The sequence below is a fragment of the Amphibalanus amphitrite genome, unplaced genomic scaffold (assembly GCF_019059575.1).
Source record: "Amphibalanus amphitrite isolate SeventyFive unplaced genomic scaffold, NRLGWU_Aamphi_draft 000050F_arrow, whole genome shotgun sequence".
NCBI lineage: Eukaryota > Metazoa > Arthropoda > Thecostraca > Balanomorpha > Balanidae > Amphibalanus > Amphibalanus amphitrite.
In genome coordinates this window covers 500551-516663 of record NW_024881546.1, presented here as the reverse complement: position 1 = coordinate 516663, position 16113 = coordinate 500551, and the positions used below count along the sequence as shown (strand labels likewise).

The 16113-nt window shown below is 48.6% G+C and overlaps 1 protein-coding gene across 3 annotated transcripts in view; it reads left to right on the top strand.

Moving 5' to 3' along the window:
- The window catches only part of LOC122377757 (homeotic protein ultrabithorax-like), a 197020-nt gene that overhangs the window by 119298 nt on the left and 61609 nt on the right, over window positions 1-16113 (top strand). For 2 of the 3 annotated variants that reach the window (XM_043358150.1, XM_043358149.1), the window contains exon 4: window positions 7700-7791. The exons of the other annotated variant lie outside the window; for it this stretch is intronic. In XM_043358150.1, coding sequence (XP_043214085.1) covers window positions 7700-7791 — 92 coding nt within the window. The remainder of the gene's footprint in view (window positions 1-7699; window positions 7792-16113) is intronic. 3 annotated transcript variants of the gene reach the window in all.

Here is a 16113-nt window from a genome sequence, read left to right as displayed (position 1 = left end):
CCACAAAGATAGCGATGGCGACTGACTGTGGGGCAGATCGCGGCACACAGCCGCCGGCCTGCTCCTCGTTCATTAGCCGTGGAGCGCGGCCGGCTCCCCTCTCGGCCCCCATCCATTGGCCTTTATGCGGCAGAAAGGCAGGCAATGAATGGGTCTCTCCCCTGCACCCCTGCGGTCCGGACCCGGCCCGGCCCGGTCCGGTCCTGCCCTCCCTGGTCCCTAACCGGCCCTGGTCCACAGTTTGAGACCGGTTAGCCCAGCATGGCGCTGGCGTCTGTCTTTTTCCAGCGCCGACCGGGCCATGGCCGCTGTCTGGAGAAAAACTGAGAGTCCCAGAGACAAATAAGCAACGGTACCTACTTCTTATATTGGTCCTGGCTGTGGACAGTTGGTGAGCTGGATGCCTTGGACACGTCATTCAGGTCACTTTGAAGTGATATTTCAAGGAGATCTTAACATTAAACTTTGATCAATAGCCCCATATTTTATGACTCATTGAACACTGCAGTATAATCAGTAATATGATTTTCTACTGGTCTTATAACGGCGACTTCACTGAGCATCTCCCTACCTCGGCCAGTCTGGTCGACGGTTTGGAGCTCAGAACTGTGGGCTCAGATGTGGGCTCAAGGATGTGAGCTCAGAGTTGTGAGCTCAGAGCTGTGGGCTCAGGGATGTGAGCTAATCACGTGGTGGAAGTGCTACTTTTCGCAATGCTCAGCCTTTTGCTCACTTGGCGACTATTCGGTAATCTGTCGATTATAATATGTCCAGCCGAGGACGATTACCTGCTTTGTGATGCTTGAAATAATACGGTATGCAGCTGACCATGGAGCACACGTCAGACCAACTCCGCCCAATATTACAATTGCACGGCTTCATGCGCGAAATGGAAGTCTGGGGGTTTCTCTATGACATGGAATGTCTCAATTTGTGCATAAGCCACACTGGTGAGAGTTTGGAGTCGTAGACCATGATTTCTCACCATTCTCTGAGTTACTCAAGTGGCTGAATGACTTGTGCCTGCACGATTTACTGCGGAAACTACACAAATTACCTGAAATAAGTAGACATTACGAAGGAAAACTCGACTGTGTGCAGCGCTGGAGGCTTCTTGATGTCTCCTAGATTCTGCGCAATGCCTAGTTCACCTGAACCTCTTCATGGCGCGGTGCGTGATATTCTTCTGTGCTATCAGAAGACGTGATGTTCTTTGCGTGATATTCTTTATCATAAGAAAATAGTATATTTAAGAATACGCACCAATATTTTGGCATCTGCAATCTGCAGTTCTTCTGCTGCGTAGTGAAATAAAACATTTAGACCACACAGTGCTGCTGAATGGCTATCCCACCCCGTCCAACTGAGCCATACATCGGTAAACTCCGGGCCGGAATGCCTCACTTGCCTGAACGGCCGAACATGTTCGTTCCCGCCATTATTGGTCGTTAGTGGCGGCACTGTCGACCGCAGGCAATCTCAGTCAATGGCAAAAAGCCCGGCCGAGGCCGCGCCGTGCCAAGTCGCTCCTACCGGAACACAGTGACCACGGGCGGACGGAAGCAGGCTGAGCTAACGTCAAGCTAAACAGCGCTGAGGGTGGAGATTTTCGGTACCTCGCCTGATAACGCCAAACCGTCACAGGCTCCTTATGATGGTTGGCGGGCATTCATTGGGTTGTGGGCGGGTTTTGGCGATTTTGGTGGGCGGGTCTTATGGATAATGGCTGAAGACCTTTTCCGAAATATTGCTTTGAATACATGGTCGTACAGCCAGAGTTCAGAAGAATGTTTTCAACAGTATGCTGCTTGATTGGTAAATTTTGGTACAAATTTCATATTGTCGCGAGCATACCGAAGCCATTAGCTTCAGTGTGAGAGACGAAGTCACTAGCCAAAATTTCCATTAAAGGACAGCATATAAGTGACTTTGAACGTGCTCACTTTAGCCTCTTTGCATCACATGTTCTATTCGAAGTCGTCTTGTCTTGGAATATGACGCTTGGCTTCTCTGGCTCAAGCGTCTGTCCCAGTATCAGGCTTGTCCCTGGCGCGTCATTTTCGGCTGCGTATGACGTTCTTGCAGTGTCGGTGTGCATAACTACTAAGCAAGTGGAGGAATAGGAACGATTTTGCCTGGTTGGGCTGTTGGGTCTGGATTAGTAGTAGTTTACTGGATTATAGTAGGTAGTAGTTAAGCTATTCGAACTCGACCCCCGTAACCTTTGCGATATTGCGCTGGGCCTATCGATGCATTATGGCTGGACTTCTAAGAAGGGAAACGTGGCTAACAATGATATTTTCTGCTGGTCGTTTGCTATATTGCTGGAATAGATCTCTTGTAAACGTCCGCCGGCGTTCGGTTAGCGTTATTATCGAAACGTGAATTAATCTCAGCTGGTGATATAACCACGATTGGATTGTCAACCTACCCAGAGCATCGATGATGATGCTTCCTCGAAATTTAGGACAGTATTATCGGGGTAATCAAATGAAACTGATGCATGGTACAAACTTCGAAGTAGCCTGTATTCTGCGGCAGTCAGCAATAAATGTCAATTTAATCTTCTACTATACTTTTTGTGAAATGAAACTCTGTATTTACAGCTATTTAGTAAATATATACCTACGTAACTACATAGTTTTTAACTTTCATACCCCCTATGTAAGAAGTGCATGCAGTCAAATAATATACGGACTGCAGCAATTATTGCAATATTTGAAATATGAATAGTTTGTTGTTCGAATCCGAATATTCAGTAGAAACCGTTCCATGTATGCTCTGATCTCGGTCTTTCTGGCAATTTCCTTCGTCGATTTTAGGGCCTAATATTGTCAAGATTCCCAATATCCCTGCAACGTATTTGATTGCATTGCATTTGGGGAAAGAAAAATGACTATGAAATTGCGAACGGCAGGACCTTTAGCATTGACAGGACAATAGTTGAGCCATGATTGAAGCCATGCTCGTAATGAAAAGTGGACCATGGGAAAGTTTGTATGTTGTGATATGTCTCCATGGTCTGATATTTATGTTTATAAGAGTGCTACGATTTAACTGATGTGTACTTGTAATGAATGAAATGTCCCACTGTGATTGTTTAAATTAGGAAAGCTTATTAGTAAGTGGACAGTTGTTTGACATTCGGTTACACGCAGTAACAAGACGTAATGAATTATGCAGTGCTAAATTCACACGGTTCTCTGCGTGGATCAGCCGTGTTTCAACATGTTTTTGTAGAAGCCAAACTGACTGAAGGGACTGGAAAAATTGAAATAATGTTTAGATATTATATTGCTCAGTGCTCCCTTAGACGACCTTGGGCATGTTTCATTACAATATACGATTTCGTAATTACGAAAGTGGCAAAGAGCTGTGTTGGAAACTGGAAGCATTTGAGCCAAATGTCATCAATGTGTCGTAGGCTGTATACATTATTTTGATGGGACCTTTTTTGTCTCAAATTCAGGTTTCCATTTGAAATGCATCAGTGCGGTAGGTATTGAACTCACAAGCCATGTTTTGATTATTGTTGTTGTTACTAATTTACCAGTGACAATAAAGGGTTCCTGAAGGTAAACAGAGCTCTGCGAATGATCAACAAATTGCCATGAAGATGTTGCAAAAACACCATTCAAGCGAATGTCTTGATCATTGGGGGAGAAATATCATATGTTTTTTGGGTCAATGTGTGACTCAGTCCCAGTAGCACACATAACTCTTTTCCTCAGTTACAGACGTCCAAATTTAATTTTACAAATTAATTTACTTGACGAAGGGGGCCAGTATAGATTCAAACTTGCCCATGCGTTACGATAAGCCCACGATTGACCGCCGCCATGCAGGCCCGGATAGGCCCGTTATGGCTGCCATTGTTCTCCGCTACGGCTTACTCGGTCAATCGGCGAACCAATTAAGGCATGGATTCTGCCGTAAGATACGACCGACGTTAGATGCAGTCGGGCCGGCAGATTTGATCTATGCGGTCGCCACTGACGACGGCAGCGGCCGACCGCCCGCTGTTTGGACGGCGCCGGCTGCTGCGTGGGCGCGGGCGGCGGCGGCGGCGGCGGCGGCGGCGGCGGCGGCGGCGGCGCGGCGGCGGCGGCGCTCTCAGGCCGGCAGTGAGCGGAGACACCCTCCCTTTCCATACCTTCCGATCAGCCCACTGTGCGTGCCACCGCAGCACTCACACGGCCAGCACACTGCGCGTGCTGCCGTGGTAACCGCGGGCGTCACCGGGCGCCATTCGGCGGGGCGTCGGCGAGCCGCAACGGGCCGCCATCTGCGCCATTACCGGCCGCTGACGGCGGCGGCCGGCCGGCGCCATCGAGCTACCCGCCGCCGCCGCCGCCGCCGCCTCAACCGCGCACGTGCACCTACAGCGTCGTTATGCACTTCGGAAGTAATACTACGCCGCCATATCAAATCAGAATAGTGCACTTCGCCTGTGTTTTGTGCGCCATAAAATGCGCGATAGCGCCCGGTTTACGGCAGCGTAGCCGAGCGAGACCGCCCTGCCATCTATTGGTGCCGAGTGGAACTATCTCGGCCGGCGCCCGATCCTCGCGATCAATAGCTGCTTTCGCGGACGTCAGGCCAACATTTTTATTCGCAAGATAATCCCGCCGGAGGAGATAAATTCTCTCCGGCTGCCCAGCAAAATACGAACTGTAGATTAAAGGCAGACAGTGCGGTGGGAGGAATTTCAGCCGCCGCCGCCGCCACCGCCGCCGCCGCCGCCGCCGCCGCCGCGGCCGGTCGCTGCAGGCTCCGGCCGGTCGGTGAGGCAGTGTCTCGCTCGGTGAGGCAGTGTCTCGGTGGTGAGGCACTGCCTCACTGTCCGCTGGTGAGACACCGCCGGCTGCTCGGGCGCTCAGTGGGATGCTGGGCCGCTCAGCTGGTGTCTGACGGCACGCATATCGCGATAACGAGCCGCGCACGTGGGTGGAGACGGGCTCACAGCAGCGCAGCGGGACCCCGGCGGAGCCGGGCTGTTCTGTCGGCCTCACAGTGCTTAGGGAGGAATGTGAACCTGCTCATTGGTACGGTTTGGTCTTAAGGCTGAAACAGACTCTTTCTGCGTTCAGGAAATCGCATGCGAGAGCCTATTCAAATACATTGTAATTCTTCTCGCATCAATCGCTTGCGGGAGGTGCGTGCGATTGATGCGAGCGTGCTTCCATGTATTTGAATAGGCTCTCGCATGCGATTTCCTGACGGCGGAAAGAGTCTGTTTAAGGCTTTAGAGATGCTGTATGTAAGAAGCAAACACTTATTACAGTCATTCTGCATGCATCAGTGGAAATACAGACAAGTTACAACTTAGCTATGAAATTTTGATTGTTACAACATAACCATGAATCGAAAGTGGTTTGATTATGAAAGCGAAGGAAGCCAGCAAGGCAACCTTTTCAGACATTTGCTGTGTTGTTGTGGCCGCTGTGACTTTGTGCACGCACCAAGTGTGCATGTCACCGGTTGCGGTTCTGGCCGCACGTCTACACAAATCAGCGATCGCCTTGCTCCAGTCAGATCGCCGGCTGGACTGCCCTGAATTATTCATGAGCTACTTCGCGTAATTACCGAGCTCCGAGTCATTAATACTCACTTTGGCAGGCGTATTTTTACCATCGGCCGCCATAGATAAAGCGACACTCTGGCGATCCTGAATAACGCCCGACGCCTGACATCATTCGGCATGAGTGACCGGCCACGGGACAAAGGCGTTCGCCCTGCCGCGCCGTCTCCGGGCGTTTATCTGATGGATGTTTATGGGCGCACGCCCCTACCGTGTCTAATGCACGTGGAGCGACCTGCCCTCCTGGTGCCCACGCCTTCTTGACCGGCGTGTCGAGCCCGATCTTGTGCGAATTCCTATGCAAAGTTTCCTTGTTATATCCGTCTGTGGAACGACAGCGCCGGCGGTGGCGTTCAATACGGGCTCGCCGGCGCGCGCCCTATTAGGCGGCGTATCTCAGCCCGAATGGAGTCCAGAAAATTCCTAGATTGGATTCGGCAAAGTTGATTTCGGGGCGGCTAATCTCATTTTCCGCCCGGTGCTGCGCGATATTGCTGCGCTCCATTCAGAGTTAGGATGGCGGGCTGCCGGAGGTCAGTGACACCGACACTGACACCGACACCAGTGGTGATACTGACACTCATAGTGACACCACTACTAACACTAACATTAACACCGACGGCACTGGCCACTGAACACCGACACTGACATCGGCCGAGTCATGACGTGGTGACACTGACACCGACACTGACATCGGCCGAGTCATGACGTGGTGACACTGACACCGACACTGACATCGGCTGAGTCATGACTTGGTGACACTGACACCGACGCTGTGTCGAGCTGGACATGTAGTCGGAACAGGCCGGTAGCGCTGGCGACCCACACGACTCGGTGTTCGCACGTGTGGTCTCCATTCAGTCAATGGAGGTTCAGTCAGTCAACCTCTAACTTTAGCGCAAACTGAGGAGTTTTGCGAGTCGCTTTGGCTCGTGGGTGAACTTGCTCTGATTCAAAGTTCCTGTGCGGGATGCAACACAAAAATAGACCCTAAGAGAAAAGACACCTACTTCAGAAAGGAAAGGTCGACCTTAGATACGATAATTGTTCCACTACACACTCTGAGTTTGAGCTGGTTTTAAATAGAGAACTGGATGAGTTGCCGGGCATTTTGTGAGCTGGCTAATGATCACATCGCTGACAAGCTGAATGCTGACAATAGCATGCTTCTATTACACATTCCAGAATTCATGGCCCATAAGCGGATTTGGTGCACTACACTGAGGCCTCTATTGCTTCGTAAATACAGAGGCGCTAAGCCCAGTGTCACTTGTGCCCGGCTATTTTCCATATTCCTCGGTGAGGGCGCCGTCGACCCGTGTCATTTCACGCTCTCGCTGTTTTAACATCTTGCCATTGTCTGTCCAGTTTCTGGCCCGTTTCGTCCTGCCATCGAGCGCCATAACCCTGAGAAGTGGATCCCTATTGGCTCGTTGTCCGCTGCGCCGGCTGAGAGGCCGCCCGTCAAACTACGGTAAATGGCAAATACGTCACCTGCTCGATGGCCGCTGCTGCCATCTACCGGCAGTGGCGCGAGTCAGCTTTACGGTCAATACCATGCCGTTGGAGACGGCATAAAATTCATAGATACCGACGCCGGATGAGGGCCTGAGCGGCGATCAGCGCGGCGGTAAAGAGCTGCCAACGCCGCCGACATATCGTGCCGCTGTCGTGAACGATGGTGATACACGTAGTCTGGGCCGTCGACGTGAAAAACGCGGCCGTGTCGCGCTCAACGACAAGGATCGCGAGCGTTGCCCGAGGGCGCGATCGTAGAACCTCCGACGGTCGAGACGCGAATCGTGAAATGGGTCAGGCGACCAGGAAGATACGGCACTGGGTCAGTGGCTCTGAACATGGTCATAAACCCACCGCGGCTGGAAGGGAAGGGTAGCCATAAAAACCAGCCGTAAAAATTCATTCACCCCTTCCTATGTAGAGCGGGGAAGAGTTTTATCACCCGCCGTCGGTGGATAACGTGGTGTGTGGACGCGGCAGGGTATCTGCCCTTCAGTCCTGAACGGTGAACGCCCCCGAGGGACCCTCCCAATGACGTCACAACTATCCTCAGTGACGTCACCGTTACGACCCGCTGCAATTGACGGCGCTGTGTTTCAGATTTTGTAAAGATCGCCGGCACGTCGTCGGCGCTGAACTCACTATCGATGTGGTCGGGTTACGCTGAATACCTTACACGCGCCCAGACAGAGGTAAATGACCGCCGGACAGCACGGCCGGCCTCTCCGGGAGGCAGTGGGCACGGCCGGCCGCCAGGGGCGGGCCCCGGCCGAGCAGATGCGGCCATATGTCCGCTGCACGGCCAATGAGTGGGGCCGCTGCACAGCCAGATAATGAACCCATCGAAGTTTCGCCAGCGTTATGTGATGTAGTGTGGGCTCCAATGGCATTTGTTGCGGCGAGGAGCCGCCGGGGTCACTGCCAGGTAATCGTAGATAATTGTTATGGCCTGACATGGCTGGTAATGTTTTAATCTCGAGGAAGACCATATTGCAATGTCTCATGCATACATCTGCACGTGAATGGCGCTGTACTTCACTTAAATGAAACATAATTTACGTTTATTTGCTATAATTTGGCGATTTACTGTTCGGAAATGCTTTTATTTATTTTTAAATTCATCATCTTAAAATATGTTTAACATAAGTCTGATTCTTATTGGTGTCTTCAAAGATGGAAAGTTTGCGTCTCGTGCATACTATCAGTTAGCAATGCTCTCGACCCAAAGGTATTTGCATAAATAAGTGGGTCTCATGTATCCCTGTATGCAATATGAAGCGCCATTCAGCGATCATCAGCCCTTGCTTTGTCCGTCAGCCAGAAGCGGATCTCTCGGAAAAGCGCCATTACCGCACCGAATGAGACCCAAAAACTGGTTCCTTAATGGCCGGTAATCTGCCAAAACATGTTCCAAAGTTTGGTTATGACGTGTTGTCACGTAAGCTGAGACTGCAACGCCAAACAAAGACCAATTTTAGCGGGGAATTGCAGCAGCGCACGCTCGGGCGAAACTCCCTTGGTGGTGTAGCAAATTGAGACGTTACGTCGTTACGTATATTTATGCTAGACCTATGTGTCTCAAACTTACTTAAATAGTCAAGTGGATTTTGCACCATGACATAATTTATTCAGTTTTTTTTTAATTGTCGTTAGCCATGCGCGCTTGATCCTAGCGATTAACTCATGAAATCATGATCTTAACCCTCGCCGGCACAGGCCATTTTGAGTCCTTCGACGGCACAAGGGGGGGGGTTGGTACGACCCCCCCCCCTCGCGTTTGGCCCCTGATCGAGCTAGAGCTTCGCGGAAAAAACGAGCGTGTTGCCCGTCACGAGACGAAGCCGATGATACCCAATTTTAAGGTCCTAGGTCATCGGGTGACCTTCCAGGTCAGGTCAATGACCCGAAAACCGGGAAAATCGGAACCTGTTAAAAAGTCGTAAAGTGTGGCTGCTATGTGGTTTTCCGGGGTGCTGATCACGAATATCGTGTTAGTTTTGATCATAGATGATGTCTTTAAGCATTTAGACGAGGTCGGGTCAGGTCAGGTCAGGTCAACCGGTAGGGGTTGTGACGGGTATTCGTAATACGTGTCAACCGCCTCGGACAGCTTCGTAACATGTTACGAAGGCACCAAAACTACTTCGTAAATGTTCAAATGGTTGCTAAATTCGAATTCAGCTACAAAAACTAGCCTAGAAACATGTAAAACTCGAAAAAGTGAACCGAGGTCACCCGAGGTCACCAAAGGTCAATGACCTGACCTGACCCTCAGGTGACCTTGACACCCACCCTAATGCATGGGAGCAACATCAAATCACATGTTTGAACGTTTGAAACCACGAAAAGCTTGCAAACGCGCGGCTAATGCGAGCCGACATGCGCCGAACCGCGATTTCGGCCAAACATGGTCACAGAAAAGAGGTCACAGGTCAAAGGTCATTGGGGTCAGGGTCATGAAATTTTCAGGGTAGGTGTAAAATTGATCAATGCGAGGGTACTGAAAGTTTCGTCGCGATCGGCCGCTTTTTACGCGAGTTATTCGCGAAAAACCTTAGGAGGGGGTTGCATCAACCCCCCCCCCCCTGTGCCGGCGAGGGTTAAGGAAATACCCGATGAATCCCAATTATGAAAATCCATGTTCATAGTTGTCTCATATTTCACACATATCTTAACATGACTTTTAGTTGAAAAATATTGCCCGTACTTATGTCCCTGCTCTTTTTACTTTTGATACACTATGTGTATTTTGAAGAAAAAAAAATTGACGAGATAAGAGGCAACTTGTACTAAGTTTTCTTGATAGTGCTGGAAAAAAAAATACAAGCCAGCTCTGAATTTCATTGATTATATTGATTACATATTGATTATATAATATTGATTTTATTTGTTGTACCTGCTACGGTTTCTCCCTAGCCCAAATGACTTTTCCACTCCATCGTTTGGCTAAAAACGAGCACAACCCATAACAAAACATAATAAAGGAAACCCCATAGCACCCAAATATTCGCTGAATGCACTTCTCATAATGTACACGCCGGAATACTGGATGTGATGCACATAGCTACATGAAAATTACATTAACTTACTATTCATATTTGTTATTATATAAGCATCATATCCGAATTGAGTTGTTCTTTCCACATGAAATTGCGCGCTTCAGGTAGGTATTTCTGTAATCGCCCAGTGTCCTGCATGCATCATATAAAGACACGATAGGTCTTTCAACCTAAGTGGGCCAGTCGCCATGAGACAGTCCTGCTGATGCATATACATCGCTGAAGTGTTCCACGAATTGTTAGTGATATCGTGAGCGCTGTTAATATGTGCCCTAAATGCTATAAGCCAACTGTTATGCCATACTTTGATGTTTCCACTACTCATTTGGCTACTTCCTAACTACTTGATCCAGAAATACCCGTCTACACTGAGCTATTAGTTATTAATCAATGTTTCAGACGCTTTGCAAAGTCTCTGTCTCTGTCTCTGTCTCTGTCTCTGTCTCTGTCTCTGTCTCTGTCTGTCTCTGTTTCTCTCTCTGTCTCTGTCTCTGTCTGTCTCTGTTTCTCTCTCTCTCTCTCTCTCTCTCTCTCTCTCTCTCTCTCTCTCTCTCTCTCTCTCTCTCTCTCTCTCTCTCTCTCTCTCTCTCTCTCTCTCTCTCTCTCTCTCTCTCTCTCTCTCTCTCTCTCTCTCTCTCTCTCTCTCTCTCTCTCTCTCTCTCTCTCTCTCTCGCTCTTTGACAACCAAATAACCCTTCATAACGCTTTCTTGATCCTCAAATGACACGCAAAATAAATGGGTTCGTACAAGAATCCACGTGGCACGTCTTATACAAGAGGAAGTTAACCCGGGCCCTGCTGGGGTATTTGAACCCCACCCCACTTCCCTCTGCGGTTTTCCGCAAATCTCCAAAAAAAAAACGGCGGCGTGTAGCGCCACCGTTTTACCATGCATCTTTTCTTCTCTATCTTCTAAGTTGAGGTCACCAGTCAAGTGACCTTACCTCAGAAAAATATATAGTCCTCGCCAACATCTCGCCAAAGCTACACCGACCGAACGATCGCTTTTAAACTTTCAACGATTGATAAGAGCAACAGTAGTATCAAATTTATGTCTCGAAAGTGTGTTAGCTATGAGCTAATATCAAGTCAAGTTTGCGAACTTTCCATTATAAGTCAACCTGTAAAACTCAATTGAGCTTTTTTTAATGAAAGTCTTGAATGCTCAAATATCGTATTATAGGCAAACATGTTGCGTTGAATTGGAGATTAGAACCCGTGACCCCATTTTGTGCTCCTAGGTCATCTTAGATTATAGTCCTTTCGACGCGTCTGTCATGTAAGTTTTCATGTCGTGCAAGTTTGGGTAAAAGTCTATTGCAGAAAAACATGTTCCACGTAAGCGTCAATTTCTGCAGTTTCCACCCTTTGGAGGATAAACCATTGACGTCGGGTGAAATCTGAGAACAATATCCAGAAAGACTTATGAAAGAGCTATCGAATGTGCTTTTCCACGGTGCTGTAGCTCTATCCGTTGCCGATTTACGCGCCACTTTGTGGAAAGTTCTCGAATGCTGTCTATATTGGCGAAAGTTGACCTTCGATGACCTCTGGTGACCTGACCTTTAACCTGGCTCAAAAATGTTTTAAGGACTTTCGTCATAATTTTTTACGCTCTTTCGAACGCCGCTTACAGCGTGCCACTACCTGGTCCAGGAGCCGATTTAAAGCGCGTGGGATGTTCATGTTCAAACACCCTTCAACCCAGCAGAACGTAGTAGTCCAGGACCCCCAGGGCCCAGGGGGTGCGGTTTAACCGGCGCATAACTGGAGGAGGGCCTCTATAGAGTTCCTCTCCTGTTTTTCTGCAATATTCTCCACAATGCTGGACGTATCCACACAAAACTTGCAAAACCTTCTGATGCATCAATTTGACGCCTTGTACCTGAAGAAAAAAACTTCGTAGCAACCATTGGTCAGCCGAAAATGACTTGAAAGTGCCGCCCATTTTTGATCGATTTTAATGGAAAACCATGACCTGCGACAACCGCTCCCAAAAGCCTAGCTTTTCTTAACTAGCACCTATTTCTTTTCATTAGAGGACCTAAAATACACAGGGCTATCAAACTGCTATATCGGTTTATTTCAAAATTATAAATAATTAAAAATCATTCATACAAAATATAAAATGGCATGTTTTTAGATTTTCGAAAATAAACCGGAACATATGTTATAGAACGTATGCCGATGATTTACTCGAGAAATTTTCAGCCTAATACCTTCCAAAATAACGAAGTTATCCGCCTCTATATTTTACGGTAGCTAACTATTCACCTTTACCAATACCTACTTTAGATTTACTTTTCAGTACGCTTTCAACATGGTACGCCAAAACAAACAGGACCCTCGTGTTCCTGAGGTCAAATTGCATCTGCATGATACCTTTTGTGTTGAAAATTTCAGCTTAAAAATTTGGCTTTTCAACTTGATGGTGACCTTGCCTTTGCTATATTCAGCTGAAACCACATCGGGCTCATTTAAGGTTCATGTACACTCGAACATGTATGACGATTGACGAAGATACCCTAAGGGTACCGAGCTTCCACATACTTCGTGTGTGTCGGGTCAAGGCTAGGTCAGGCTTGGTCACAAAAATTTCAAATCATGTACGGGTAACGTGACACATGTTTCATGGTCCATTTCGGCCATACATTCCATAAGTGGTATCCTACGGCTTTAAACATGCCAGGGACCAATAAAATTTGGTAAGGAAAACGATCAAAAATCTAAATTCGGCGATACATCTTAACACGCGCAGTGGAAGGGGGAGGGGGGCGGATTTCGCCCACCCCTCCTGTTTTTCGCCAATAACTCGCGCTGCAAACGTAATATTAATGTGAAATTTTGGTTACCTGTCCAGAATTGAATTGCGGATCTTACCGTGCATGAAATAAGAAAATCGGTTCACAACTTTTCTAGTAATAGCGGTGTAAAGTCAAACATCCTGCCGCGGCGGCGGCGCGGCGGCCGGCGCTAGCCGTTACGCGCCGCCTGAATTGTAGACTGTGCCGGGGTGGGACGGTTCCGTCTTTACATCGCGCTCCTTACCGCTGATTACATCAGATTCACGTCAAATTTAGTGAGAAGACTGAGAAATGTACAGGCAATCATATGGTGAAGGAATTTTGAAAATCAGCCAGTAACAACTTGAGTTATGAGTGTGTAAACACAAAATTGTGATTGCCGCGTTTCCCGCGTCGGCCGATCCCGCTTCAGCCGGCGATATCTTACCCTTAGCAGGCTTCTAACTGCCATATTCATTGTTGGATTAAATAGAAATTCACGATACATACTCACAAATGTTCGGTCTTTCATATAGTGAAAGAAAAAAGAAAATCGGCCGGTAACTTTTTGAGTTATCGGCGTGTAAACGCAAAAAAAGTCGCAAATATGGCAGATTTGACCACATGTGACCTAATTTGACCTTGAAGATATTGACCTAGGGTCATGAAATTCACACACAACAGAGTTCCCCATGGCCCCCACCTACCTTCCAAATTTCGTCTTGTTAGCTCCAGTGGGAGCTGAGATCTTAGGGAGGGGGCGGCATCCGCCCCCCCCCCCCCTTCCACTGGGCATAGTACTCGCAACCCTTCCAATGCGCGTGTTAATAGGCATGGAGTAAATACATGGAGTAAGGGGTTCTCTACTCGATGCGATGGGTGAGGGGTAGATGGCAGCACTGCCCTCGTGGATGCCAACGTTCTCGGGTATGCTGCAGATTCTTTGGTCCACTGCAGTTGTGCGGTTAGATTCCGCAACACCTGGTGACATAAAAACTTAGCAGAAAGCTGTGAAACGATACTCCTGCCAATAATACCACACCCAGGAAATTGATTGAATCCTACAGAATAAAATGACATCGTATCAATTTTGCAACCTTATTTGAGGAAGTCCGTTGGGTCAAGGGCCATAACAAGAAGCTTCAATTCGCCCATAAATCAAACATTCAGCGGCACCTATCCAGTGTCTGGCTGTGGCCAATTATACGCAGTTGGCCGGCCATTTTGCCGTGTGTCGTCTCGTGCCGGCCGGCAGTGCAGACGGCGGCGCCCGTTTGATCCGGCGTCAAGGTCACGCGGTGGCGGCGAGTTGCAGGGCCCGGTCGCCCCCCCCCCCCCCGCCCACCGTCTGGGGGACGTGAATAGTAACGACCGGGCCGGAGCAGCGCCCCGTCCACCAGCCGACGGGGACGGGCCGACGACCCGGCCCAGCCCGGTCGCCGACCGGCCGTGGCGTGTCCTGCCGTGATTCGGCCGCAGCGAGCCGGGCTACGGCCGTGCGGGTGCACCGGGCCCGGCCGGCCGCCTCTCGTGACTAATGACACATAATCATAGCCATTAGAGGCCGCGGCGCGATTCATTCCGGCTCGGCGCGGCCAATCCGGCCGCACTGCGACGGCCATTTCACGCCGAAATAATTGCACTCTGGCCATCTCATTTCACCTGCAAGATGGCCATACTGTGTGTACATGTTAATGCTAGGTGCAGTTTGCCTGATTTCTGTGTATTCATAGTACGCACCGCGGTGAGCTCGTGATCATTACCGAAATGCCTTGCTGGCTGTTTAAGTCAGTTTCAAAGCACTTGCCTCATTACGCGATTACTGTAGCAAGCCGACTTGCGTCAGGATTTTAAAATGCTATTATAAGCAAGCATATTATTTACATTTATTTTCAATAATATATCTGTATTTGCTATATTTGAAACCCTTTTCCTGTATTACGTCCATGAGAGTAATGGTCATAATGCGGGTAAATGAACTTGTTAAGCTAAGCAAAGATGCCGTCCATTGATCTCTACCTGTAGTTTGTGTCTCTGATCAGGGAACCGGTTAGTTGCGTTGATACCCAGATACAGAGGTGAATAAAACTCAAAAGCTGTCACCTACGCAATGTCTAGCTGTCACCATTTTTTTACAAGTCATCTTGAAACAGTAGGCACCATATTTTTGACGTTTTCTCATCATCTTTGTAGGCCTAATGAAATGAGGCCAGAATGTTAGAAAGAAACTGACCTTTCAAATTTCGGCCTTTGTGCATTACAATGCATCACCACATTTCAATGACACAACAACAAAAATAAATTACTATCATCCAACTTACCTATAGCTCTGATCGACTTCTTAGCTCGTCCTGGCTTCCGGATCCAGTTCAATCAGAACTCACGAAAGGATTGCCACCGCTCAACCGGCGACGAACGGGGACGAGCTGTCGCGCTGTCGCCGTTTTTCCTGCGTTGTCTATGGCGCTTTACAACGCACCGGCTATCGTACCGGCGGGATTTTTCAGCCGGAGCTGGCTACAAAGACATGACGCTGCTAAATTCTTTGTGCCGTGGTCCATAGTGGCCCTCTGTGGGAAGACAGCTCTGATTTTAGCGGAAACGGCCTAGTTATCTATTTTATGTGCATCATCTGAGATGCTTGAATCTGTCTCTTTATTCCTATGGCTGTCACCTACGCACGCAGGCGAGTAGCAGGTTTATTTCACCTCTGCCCAGATAGTCCCTTTAAATAGTTCGCTAAAATTCAGTATGAAAACTATAACCACGGCAATGCCCAGAGTGACAGCTTCCATTAGTGAAACCCATTCAACTATATGCGTTAAATCGTTAACCCGCGCCGGGCCGGGGGGTGTTTGAACACCCCCCCCCCCCTGCGGTTTTTCGCAGATATCTCAAAAACAGCGGCACTCCGCGCCGCTGTTTTTGGCACACCTGTTTGTGCATCTCTTCCGCACATGTTGTGAAAATTTCAGACCCAGGTCGCCTTAGGTCAGGTCACCAGGTCACGCCAAGTGACCTCACCTCAGAAAAAATAAGAATGCTCGTCGTAGCCACGCCGACTGATCGATTGCCTTGAAACTTTTAGAGATGGATAAAAGCAAGATTATCTATCAAATGTTCATCTCGGAATTTTGATATCGGTGACCTAAGGTCAGGTCAATTTTGCGGC